The following is an 11805-nucleotide window of genomic DNA, read 5'->3' as shown; positions in this document are numbered from 1 at the left end:
CATCAATTTATATTCCCATCAGACGCATTTTAAACAAAAATGTTATGCGGTTCTTGTACATCGTCCTTTTAAAACCATGACCCATATTTAGACAGAATCATCTGAGTATGAGTCGCCAGTCCATCACCTTCCAGTCATGTGAACTAACAGGAATCATACCTTCTCAGCAACTAGGTTTGCCCCTCTTTAAAATGAGGCTGAGAAAACTTACCTAATGAATATGTAATGAAGAGTCAACAAGATAACACAGGTAAAATTTCTTTAGAAAGCTCTGCATTCATGTTTTGCTACTTGAGTTTTTCTAATAATTACCGCTAACTTCTGGAATTCTTCCTGTGTACATGCCAGGTACTATTCTAAGTTCTAATTATATGTGTTAACTCATTTAAGCCTCACAACAGCCCTGTGAGAAAAAAACATTTTTTTTTTCTTTTTAAGGTACAATTGACACAGAACGTTTTATTAGTTTCAGGCACGATAGAAACTATTTCTATTTTGCAAATGAAGAAACAGAGCCCTGAGAAGTATCTGAGCTAGGATTTGAACTCAGCTGTTTTGATGCCAGACCCCAGGCTCCTAACCACTCACTGGATTTTCTCCTTAGAAATAATAAGTTATCTTTCCCAAGGCAATTCATCACCTTGCACTTTGTGGGGGCGGGGCAATATGAGGACCATGAAACTCCTTGAGGAAGGAAAGAACTCCAAAAATGACCCAGGACTGAAGACCACCGAAGGAGAGAAACCACAAAGGTGATGTGTCAGGTCACATGGCCTTCACGGGATGCCCTGATAAAAAACACATTATATCAGATTCTGATTGATCTACAATAGAAACGTCTCACTTTCTCCTCTATTTCCTGAAATCTACCTTTCTAGATTGTATAACACCTCTGTGCTTTGAAAACCAGAGCCAGTCTTTCATCCTAGATGACTGTTTTTATTTTGAATTGGTATACTTTTTCTTCCCCATTCTTTACTTCTAGGCACCAATATATTTTTTTCATGAAGCATGAGCAAAGCCTGAAGTGCAAGCCAAGACCTCAGAAATGTGATAGCTGTTACCAAGGATTTGAGAGTAAGAATACAAAACCTAGAATCAAGATTTCAAGGCTGCACTCTAGTATCTGAGGTGGCACTGGTCCCACATCAAATATGGAATAAATAAGGCATTAAGCAACCACACAATTTGTTCTGGGTTCCTTAGCTGGAAGTTGGGCTTCCCTGGTGGCTCAGACACTAAAGAATCTGCCTGCAATGCGGGAGACCTGGGTTCAATTTCCGAGTAGGGAAGATCCCCTGGAGAAGGAAATGGCTGCCCACTGAAGTATTCTTGCCTGGAGAATTCCATGGACAAAGGAGCCTGGTGGGCTACAGTCCATGGGGTTTCAAAGAGTTGGACACTTAACACACTCCTTAGTTGGAAGTGGAAAACCCTATCACACACAGTGTTAGGCTCTCTTTACCTGGCTTTACTGAACACTGAGTGTAAAAGAACTCCAAACACTTCCACTGTTGGGAATGTCTGGACATTTATGTTTAATTGGGATGTAATATGCATCTGAAATAGACAGATATGTTGACCTACTTTGTTAAAAAGTGAAAACATTAAAGTGACGCAGTGTCTTAATGCCAGATGAGCTAAGAGAAATAATTTAAATACTTGATCACCTGGTCCACAAAGCCGTGGGTGATGAGTGTCTTTCTCTCTACTTCTGTGCCCTGTGCAGAATTAGGAAGGCAGTCACCTGGGGGGTGACAGTTTTGAATGGTCACTAGGACGGAGGGTAGAAGATCTGAATGTGAGTTAGGGACATCTGGTATCCTGGTGGGTGGGAGCGGGGTGGGGGTGGTCTTAGCTCTAGAAGAGAGAGAGGTATAGTTTGAGGAATGCTGGGAGCTCATAACCAGATTACCAGAACTTGTAGGGAGTCCTCAAAGGCTAGCCTGATACATTTTTTACTTATGAAAGAAACATCCAGAGGGTTGGTGGTGGGCACCAAGAGCTTCAGATCAGCACCACCAAAGATGTGTGGCTCTTGGTAGAGTTTGCTCTGTGCTGGCAAGCCCACCTTTCTGCCTACTTCCTCGCTCTTGGCTGGTTGAGTTCTGCCTCTGTCTGTCCAGTGTCCACCAAGGGGCCTGGCGGCGGCTCCCTTTTCTTGGGCTATGTACTTTCAACCAGTTTTGAGCAGCCCCATTTCAGATTGGCCTTTTTATGTTTGATATAAAGAATAGTTGTTGGCCAATTTCATCTTTTCATCGCTGTTCTCTAGGCCTGAATCCAAGCAGTTTGTCAGATGCTCATTAACTCCCCCTTTGGCTCTTTCTAGTGTGTCTCCTAAGCTCATTGTGCCAAGAACTAACGCTTTCTTTTACACGATTCTCTTTCTCTGCTCCATCAGGGAGACAAATTACTTTCCAAAAGGGATCGCCAGGGATGGTTTAATGAGAATTTCTTTGGGGCTAGGCATGGAACGCAATGTAGTTAACATTCGGTGGACTTAATTGGACTTTTCTTTTCTGCCTCTTTTTAAAAAAATCTGAAGCTATCCTGTTAATCTCTCATTTGTAATCAATTGTGTTGACTAAACAAAAGTCTAGGTCGTCTTTTCTTCCTGTCCCAGACAATCCTTTGTTGCCTCTAAATGCCTCATTCTTGAGTGATCCTGGTCGCGTAGATGGGCCCGATTGTTGACAGTTCATTATTGCGCTTTTGTCCATTAATCTTTCTTGCTGTGTTTTGCATGTGCATGCCTTAATGAGCTCCGTTGGCAATTAACATGTTTCTAGGAGCAAACTGGTTGCTCAGACGTTTGAGAGGGAAGTGCAGGGAAAAGGGCAACGCAGCTGCCTTGAGGTTGTTTATTTCCCAGCGTTTTCTCAAGACTCCAGTCCTCTCTCTGGCAGCACCCCGCCCCCCCACCCCTCACTGTTATTCACTCCCCAGCTCATTCACCACCAGCACACCTGGATGCCTTGTTGCTGTGATTCTCGGGCCTGGCTCAGGCGACTCCCTATCCTCTTGTGAGCCAAACAGCAAAATGGGGACCTTACAGACACACTTCTGCAGCCGAGGCAAGAGTGAGCACAAGTGCCCCCCAAAATGCGTCTGGATGCTGGCAACTTCTCTGTGTCGCTCTTTGCAGAGAGGAACCTCTTACTCGCCTAAGGCAATAGGACTGTACAATCTGTTATGTACAAGGCTGTGGCTTTGGAAGGAGGAGGGTTTTTTTTTTTTTTTTTTTTGAGTCTTGCTGGCAAGATTGCTGAAGTGTGAGCAGTCATGGACAGAACAAACATCTTGTAGGGGAAAAGATAATTGGAGTCTTTTTTGTGTCTGTGACAGGATTCCCCTCCCCCGCAATTTGATTTTTTTAAAAAATATTTTTTAAGGGTGGCCTCTTCAATTTAATCAAGGTTAGAATATTAATATGTGCCTGATGACTACCTTGTTTAAGTCATTTGTTAATAATGCAAACTACAAGTCATGCAAACAGATTAATATTATGAGGCAAAAAAAACCCAGAAAATAGAACCTTTCACCCATCAATTCCGATGCATGGGGAATAACCTAGAAGGATTTCAGTGAGGACAGTTACTTACAACAGCTTAGCGTTGGCGTCAGAACCTGCACTGGCTGCGAAAGGTATTTAGTCATACAGATAGAAGGTTCCTTTTCTCCTCACACTACTTTCCAGGTGAAGAAATCCTTTTCTGAATCCCCCCCCAGCTGAAGGAAGCAGACATCTTAAACTGAGGAGGAGGGACTTCAAGCCAAGCAGCGTTAAGCCCTATAGATATGGAAGAACTCTGTTTATCTACAATTACCACCAGATGTGAAATAACACCTTCTCAGGGCAGAGCGATTGACAGGCGCTGGTGTGAAGGTTAAGTAACAATCAGGTTATGAGGGAACAACCTCAAGGAGGTTGGAGTAGTCAAGTAACTGCTCAGGTTCCACTCAGAGCTCTGATTCCTTACCTCTCCCCGACGGCAGAGAGAGATGAGCAGTCCAAGAGAGAAATGCCTCCTGTTCCACGCATTAGTATTATCTCATTTGCAGTCCTTTGCAAACATGGGATCTTCAACCCTCTTCAGAACCGTCACCTGGAAATAAATGTCTCCAGTTTATGAGACGGGCAACCCTTTTAGTCTTTCTCCTGTGAAAACATTACAGAAGAATTTCCTCAGAGAACCATTCTCTCACTTGATGGTTAGAAAGTTATTTCCCTGGATGGGAGTGCCCCATCTATTTTTTATTTATCTTTTCTTCTTAAGGAGAAAGAGGAGAACCGAATCACCTTTCCCAAATGCAGGCCAACTTTTTAAACTCAGTTCTCTAAGAGGAGGCTTCTGCGCTAAATTTTGTGGTGTCTGCCCCTTGCCCAAAGTTCTGGAACTATTTAGGAAGAAGGTGGACTTGTCCTGGCCAGTGTCTGGTCTCCAAGAAGCCCCTCTGCCAAGGATCCTTTCAGAGATGCAAGAAGCAAAGGATTTTTGATTGAGACAGTCGGAGGGCACCCAGGAGCTCCCAGAAATGGGGAAGGGGTGTGTATCTGTGAGGCGGGGCTAATAAAACCTAGGGAGATAAAACTGGAATAGGATCGGACTCCTCAAACCAGCCCGCAAGCCCCCTGGGGATAGATGTCTGGGAAGAGCAAGGCGCTATTTCCGTATCTTTAGCCGCCAAGTCCTCCTCGCCCAATGTGGGGTTTCCTGGGGTTTGTGGCATCCACCGAGATTTCGGAGTTAAATCTGCATATCCCTCTGGGTCCCAATCTCCCCTCAGCGAAATGCAGCCAGAACGAGCTAACATTTAAATTCCTCCTCGCTTCCTCGCCCCCCTCCCCTGGCTGCGTCTTCCCAGACTTGGGAGGGGGAGAGGAATACAAAAAAAAAACGAGGACGCTCTCCTTTCAGGAAATGGAATTCTAATGTACACGTTCCTATTTCTGAATCGGAGGTACTAAAAATACCCCCGCGACAGCCTGAGGAAGCTGTCGCTGTCCTCTGTGCAAACAAAATCGACAATTCTCCTTCCCCGCGCAATGGGTCTGCGAATCGGGCGGGGGGTGGGGTGAGGACCCAACCTTTGGCTGTGACCTGGACAGAACTTCCACCCAGCAGCCGAACGTCTTCTCCCGAGTCCCAGCTGGGACACTCCTCCCCCACCAACGAGGACTGAAGGCAGTTGGGATTTTCTAAAAGTCTAGACTCCGATTCCTGACCCTACCTAGTCCTGGGACCCTAGGCAGGTCATTTAGTTTTGATCTCTGCCTCAGTTTCTCCATCCTTCCACAGGGTGAGAATAATCACCCCCCAGCTTGCGGGTTGTGAACGTTCGAAAGAATATGGTTTGAGTGGCGTGGAGCAAGCGCTCCGGCAATGTGAGCTTCTTTGGTTGTGGGAGTCCCTGGCGCAAGCAGCGCTAAGCGCCTACTGTATACCGGGCTCTGGGATAATACCCACTCAAGTCACTTTCAGACTTACTTGGGAGTTTCCTTTTGCATTAACCATCTTTCCCTCCAAATACCCTCCACCTGCAGTGGGAATCCGCGTGGGATCAGCGCCCAGACGCCGCCGCCCTAGCCCTTGCAGTGGCGAGGCTGCGTGGAAGCCCACTCCCCGGCCCCGCGCCACATTTCCTTCTGGCGCTGGGGAACATTGTTCCAGAAAACGTGGGCTGAATCGCGGTGCGAATATTAGGGGCGGGAGGAGAAGGCCCGGCGCGCCGAGCCAGTAATCCGAGCTCTTGATTATCCAGATTCGGATCAAACGGGGCGGCGGCGGCCGGCCCCCTCCTGGGAATGATTAGATGATTAATGTAATGCTGTTTGAAGGGTCTCTGTTTTCTCTCTTAATTTGGGTCATTACTTAGAAAGCAAGCGTGAGATCATTTCATCAGCGTGCTCGGCGGCGGAGATAGCTATTCAGGAAATGGGCTAACTGAGCGGTAATCAGGACGCTGGGGGCGGCGGCGGCTGCGAGCCGCAGGAGCCCGGATGCGCCCTCCCGCGGCAGGGCGCACAGCACCCGGAGGCCGGCCTCAGACCACAGCGCGGGCCGCGGAGCCCTAAAGCTCGGAATGGGCTGGGACACTTGGCCCCCAGTTCTCGCCGCCAGGAATGACTGAGTGGAAGAGTGGCTCCCCTTACATCACCCAGACAAGAGGGAATGCCCAGAAGCGCCCCGGCGCGGCAGTGCCCATGCCATCTACCCCACTGTGGTGGGGCTCTTTGCTCTAGGACACGCATCCCAAACCTGCTCTCCAACACCTAGCCACTTTGAATCCCTTCTTTTTAAAAAACTCACCCAAATATGGCAACACCCAGAATCCCTTGGTCAGAACAGTTAGCAAATAAAAATTTGGTACAACGTGAGGGCCGTTGTAGGCCTTTACATCCTTGGTTCCTGGGGGGATCTGAACACGTTAGCGTGGCAGGAGGACCGATCTGGCCTCACCCTGGTTCCAGTGCCCTCAGAAAACGTCGCATGTGCGCGGCCGAGAAATGCTTAAAACGCCTATTTCTTTTTCATTCTTTAGGGTTGCTGAGCTGATTTGCGGCGAGGGGAGAGGGGGTAAAAGAAAAGACGCACTAAGGATTCTGTTTATTGAGTTATATATGTATATATTCCGTGTTCGTGTGTACAGGAGAATTTACATGGCTGTATAAAGATGGCTGGGGGCGCCGCGCTCTTCCGGGACGTTCACGTGACAGGCTGGGGTTAAAACCCGCTGCCGCCGGAGGAGAAGCCAGAAGCCGAGGCCTGGAATTAAATACGTTTCGGCGCGCTGGGTTTAAATAAGTTTCCCGAATATACAAAGGTGGGGAGCCAGGCGTTTGCTGCCAGTCATCGAGGAAACGTTTAGCTTTCCAAAAATATGCTGGTTTCGATAAATAGATTTTAGCCTTTCTGCTATAGCTTTTTCTCTCTCTCTCTCTCTCTTTCCTTTCTCTTAATTTTAGAAATAAGTTTATACGTGTGATCTGTTTGGGGGTTGGATAGGACTGGAAGGGAGGGTGAGGCAGGAGCTCTCAGCTCTGCACTGTCCGAGTCAGGTCCTTTGTGGAGGGGGCGGCGGGGCCCACGCTGTCGTGGAGTTTGCGCACGTGTTTCTTTAAGTCAAAGTTTCTGCAAAACCCTTTGCCGCAAGTGGCGCACGTGAAAGGCTTCTTGTCGTTGTGGGTGTGCATGTGGAAGGTCAGGTTGTAGACTTGGTGGAAGGCCTTGTTGCAAATGGTACATTTGTACTGCTTCTCGCCGCTGTGGGTCAGCTTGTGATTCTTGTAGTTCCCTACAGGAGACCAAAAACAAAAAGGGGGGGGGGTAAAGTGGGACGGGGAGGGGCCGGGTGTCCCGGGGTTGGCTCAGGTGCCCGCGTAAAGAAGGCGACGCTTGGCTAGGCAGGCGCGACCTCTCCGAGTGAAGAAGTTGTCAAACTTCGTACGCGTCAAGCCCCGGGCTCTCACTACAGGATGCAGGGCCGAGTCCCGCGTAGCCGCCCCGCGTCCCAGCCCCGCCGGGGCCTGAGGCCCGCGCAGCATCCCTCCCGCTGAGCTCCGCCGGCCTGGAAACTTTTGTGCTGCCCAGAGAGATGCATGGGGCCCTTCTCCGGGCCGCCGCCTCGCTCGAAGAAATTCGCATGAACCCGGACTTCGTCCCCTATTATTATTATTTTCTTATTATTAAAGTTACTCCCTATGGTCCCCTAACCACTTGGAGATCCGAACGTGCCTGGGAAAATCCAAGCGGAATGCTGGAGACAGTAGCGGTTTCCCCCAGTCTAAACTGTTCCCAGGAGGTGGATTACGCCTCGAATTTTTTTTTTTTTTTTTTTTTTTCCATTTTCAAAAGAATCCCGGCTACAAAGGGACGCTTCCGCCATAGGGCGATACCTTGTCTTTCCCCAACTTCCTTTCCCTCTACCCCTTTCCTTCTTCCCATCTCCCAAATTCACAGTCTCCCCGTGCAACCAGCTTGAGTCCAGCGAGCTCTACTAATCCAACCCGGAGAGCTTCCACCGAAACCCCGTACAACCCGATTCCAAAGAAATGCTGCGCCTGAGCCCGCGGCCCTCGCGCGCGCTCTCTCCAGATCCTTCTTTGCCTTCCCGCTAGCGATGACCTGCCGAGACCCAAGGGGAGGTGAGGAGAGGGCCTCGCCCTACACGTTACCTTTTTGGTGAAAGCCTTTGCCGCAAAATTCACAGACGAAGGGCTTGTAGCCCGCGTGGATGCGAATGTGTGTGTTGAGCGTGGAGCTGCGGTTGAAGGCTTTGCCGCACTGGTTGCATTTATGCGGCTTTTCCTGCGGAGAGGGGCGTGCGCATCATGAGGCTGAGGCCCCGGCCAGGAGAAGCCACCTTGGGGGGCACCTGGAAGGGGCACACCGAAGGGACAGGGGCCTCTGGTGGGGGTTATAACGGGAACCCTTGGTCATTCTCTCCCCAACCCCATCACTTAGTTCCGGGTGTTGGGTACGGGTCGGGCCAGACCCGGGGCCCACGTACCTGGGTGTGGATAATTTTGTGTCTGCAGAGCGTGCTGGCCTGGCGGAAGCCTTTGCCACAGACTTTGCACACGAACGGTCTGGCTCCAGTGTGGACTGGCATGTGGCGGGTGAGGTTATAGTGAGCGTTAAACACCTATGGAAGCACACAAGGGGGCCTTGTGGCTGTCTGTCCGAGTCCGCCTGGCAGGGTTGGGGGGGCGGGCACGCAGAGACCACCTCCCCCAACCAAAACCCCCTTCAGAAACCACAGCCCTTTTCATTTTGTAAAGAGCTTCCCAATCCACTGTTCGTGCCAGTCCTGTGAGGCTGCTGACAAAGGCATCCCCATTTTACAGAAAAGGAAACTGAGGCCCAACTGTGCTCTCAATTCGAGTAGACAGCTACTAGGGAGCTCCCAAATTTGAGAAAGGGGCCGTCCAGGCTGCCCCTCAAGGAAGCAGCTGCTCACCCCTCCCAGATTCCGAGGACCCCGAGCCTCACCTTTCCGCACACCTCACAGGTGAAGTTTTTAGGCTTGCCGTCCGCTGAGCCACCGGGCAGCTTGCTGTGGCCCTTGACGCCGCCGCGCTCAGCAGTCAGGGCCGAGTTCTCCTTCAGCACCTGCTCCAGCGGCGCAGGCAAGCGCTCCTTATGGGCGTAGGGGGCTGGATGGGCAAACTTGTCCGCGGTCAGGCCGGCCAACTTGGCGTTCTCCAGCAAAAAGAGCTTGGGGTGCGCAGCCAGGGCAGCGGGGGCCTGTGTGTTGAGGAGACCGGACGGGAAGAGGTGGCCGCCGAGGAGCTCAGACGGCGGGTAAGTGGCGGAGTCCAGGTAGTTGAAGTAGTAGAGCGAACCGCTGGCCGGAAGCCCCACAGCCTGGTTGATGACCTGCGGCTTGATGACCCTGCCCGAGGGCAGCGCCGACGGTACCAGGCCCAGCTCGGCCTTGCAGCACACGCCACAGTTGGTTTTGCACAAGCCGCTGGCGCCGCACACCGGGGCCCCCCCACCGCCGCCTCCACCTCCTCCTCCGCCGCCGCCGCTGCCGCCCGCCCGGAGGCTGCTTTTCCAGAGCTCAGAGTAACTGAGCAGCGTCTTGGACGGCATCTCGTAGCCTAGGGGCTGGAGGGGGATCATACAGGGCAGCGGCGAGCAGAGGTTGAGCAATTTCTTGCCCTGGCCGCTATCCGCCTCCAGTGCCCCCGGCCGGGGCTCAAAGGGCGCGCGGGGCTCCGACGTCTTAGCCATGATGCGCTCGATGGAAAAGGCCAGAGTCTTGGAAGTGGCCGGCGACGCTCCTGCGCGCGGGCAGGCCGGGGGCACCATGGTCTCCAGGGAAGCCGAGCTTGCCATGGCGCGCCGAGCCGAGTCGTACCGGACTGGGCCAGGGCGCAGCCTCTCTCCTCTAAGTCTGCATTCCGGAAAAGGCAGGGAGGGAAACCGCAATTTAATAAGCACCTTGTCGGGTCCAGGTCACCCATTTGCATTCAAATGAACAGGGGCAGAACAAAGTGCACCCAAGGGTACCAAATTACCGCCCATTAACCCGCCGCGCAAAGGAACCCACCAGCCCCTGCCCCGGGACTTTGAAAGGGGGGAAAAGGGGGAGGGTTTACAGAGGAAGAAGAGAGAGGGAGAAAAAGAAAGAAAGAAAAGAGCCTCAAATTAACCCCCCTGAGCCGCTCCCTGGACCCTGGCCTCCGCCACGCGTGCTGGGAGCTAGATAGTGAAGGGGCAAAGTTAAAGAGGACCGGGAGAGCCACCTCGCATTTACCTCTTTCCCCCACCGCCAAGGAGATGCGGTCCGAGCCATGCAGCCTGTCTCCTCTGTCACATTTTGATGGCAAACATCTTCCCCTCCGCGTGAGATCACTGTCTTTTACATTCAGCTGACATCACATGAAGTCACTTGAAGTGGAATGACATGGGCGGCGGCGCGGCTCCTGTAGCGGCCCCTGTGTTCCACCGCGCCTGCCGGCCGCCGCCGCCACCGCCCCTCAAACTTTAAAAGGAGGCAACTGGCGCCCGCGCTCCCCTCGGGAAAGTGCGAGCGGTTCGCGAATCGGGAAGGAGGGAAGAGACGGGAGGGGGAGGGGGAGGAATCGTGATGGTTTTGCCGGTGGAAAAAAAAAAGGGTTGGGGGGAGCCCAAACCCAGGCAGAGTTCCGTGCGTGATTCACAACTTTGGGGGCCTATAGGTTTGGGGGACGCGGAGAGGGCAGGGGGTCCCGGGCGCGCCGCCTCAAAGGGCCCCTGGGTGTCCGTCTAGTCACCGAAGTATCCCTTAGCCCTCTGCAGCCGCGCTGGGCATCGTGCTAATAAACTGCCATTTACCCACGGAGCCGGCGCCAGCCCCGAACACGCGCAAATGATAATTACCTCATTAGGATGTGGCGCAGGGACGCGGGCGCTGCGTTTGGAGGGGGGAACTTGTTAATGGGGAAATATTAATTTATGCAAAAACAACCAGCTCGCCTTGGCTGGCGTCGGAGGTCGGGAGAGAGCTCCTGCAGCCAAAGGACGACCCCGTAGCGTCCGTAGGAGCAAGGCCGCGCGCCCAGATCCTGGGGGCTTCGGCGCCTGGAGGGTGCGCGTCCCCCTCTCCGACTCGCTCTCCGCCTGCGGCTGAGGGAGGCTGCACCCTGAGCGGGAGGGCTGTTTGAGAGCTTGATTGATCGGGATCGCTGATTTGTGATCGGGTTTCTGAGGCAAAGCCCGACTCCGCTGCGGGTTCAGGGCTGCGAGCAAGGAGGATTCCGAGGGCAGGTCTCCCCGCTGACGGGTACTTACTGTTTGTATAATTGAGACGGTCCAATCTCCACCTGTTTAAGGAGCAGATTGAAACAGCAGAACCTCCCCTGGATCCTATTAAAACGTTTTTCCTCCTAAGGCCATTCAGTCGAACCAATTTTCCGAAGTGATTCATAGAGCTGAATTCTGCCAAGGCAGCTCTTTCACTTTTAGCCACTAAAGCACCGCGTGGAACCGGGTTTTGTGTTTTTCTAAAATAAAGAGAAGGATTATCAGAGGGGAGAGGGAGGAGGACTGAAGGGGGGCGGGCAGAGACTTAGTGTGGCCAGAGGTACACGCAGAGGGAAGAAAAGGCCCTTTTCTAGACAGGCCCCAAGTAAGTTCGGAGGAATTCAGCGTTTTGTGCCTCGCCACAAAAGCAGCGCACTCCGCGCTCGGTTTGGAGGGGCTGAATTCATCTGTTTGCAGACCATTCCACCTGCGTATCACAACAAACTGCTCAAAGACGCTCCAGCACTTTCAACAGGCCGGGTGCTCTTGGCGACAACAAAAGTGATCG

At 52.1% G+C, this 11805-nt stretch overlaps 1 protein-coding gene across 1 annotated transcript; it reads right to left on the bottom strand.

The window, feature by feature from the left end:
• Positions 1-6937: 6937 nt before the first annotated feature.
• On the bottom strand, positions 6938-11504 carry FEZF2 (FEZ family zinc finger 2). The gene is made up of 5 exons (XM_061396514.1): positions 10270-11504; positions 8997-9906; positions 8515-8649; positions 8180-8312; positions 6938-7299 (listed from the first exon to the last, which is right to left on the bottom strand). The coding sequence occupies exons 2-5, from the start codon at positions 9846-9848 to the stop codon at positions 7040-7042; spliced, it is 1380 nt and encodes a 459-aa protein (XP_061252498.1). The 5' UTR covers positions 9849-9906; positions 10270-11504; the 3' UTR covers positions 6938-7039.
• Between the last annotated feature and the right edge of the window lie 301 nt (positions 11505-11805).

Source organism: Bos javanicus, chromosome 22, assembly GCF_032452875.1.
Source record: "Bos javanicus breed banteng chromosome 22, ARS-OSU_banteng_1.0, whole genome shotgun sequence".
NCBI lineage: Eukaryota > Metazoa > Chordata > Mammalia > Artiodactyla > Bovidae > Bos > Bos javanicus.
Note: the sequence above shows the minus strand (reverse complement) of the source record. Positions and strands in the feature narration are given on the sequence as shown.

Bases quoted from the DNA above. Each gene is read 5' to 3' on its own strand.
- FEZF2 (XM_061396514.1), bottom strand. From the start codon at position 9,848: ATGGCAAGCTCGGCTTCCCTGGAGACCATGGTGCCCCCGGCCTGCCCG. The intron at 8,313-8,514 runs GTACGTGGGCCC...CCCTCTCCGCAG, and splicing joins ACAAAATTATCCACACCCAG to GAAAAGCCGCATAAATGCAA. The intron at 7,300-8,179 runs GTAACGTGTAGG...GGTCTCCTGTAG, and splicing joins CAAAGGCTTTCACCAAAAAG to GGAACTACAAGAATCACAAG.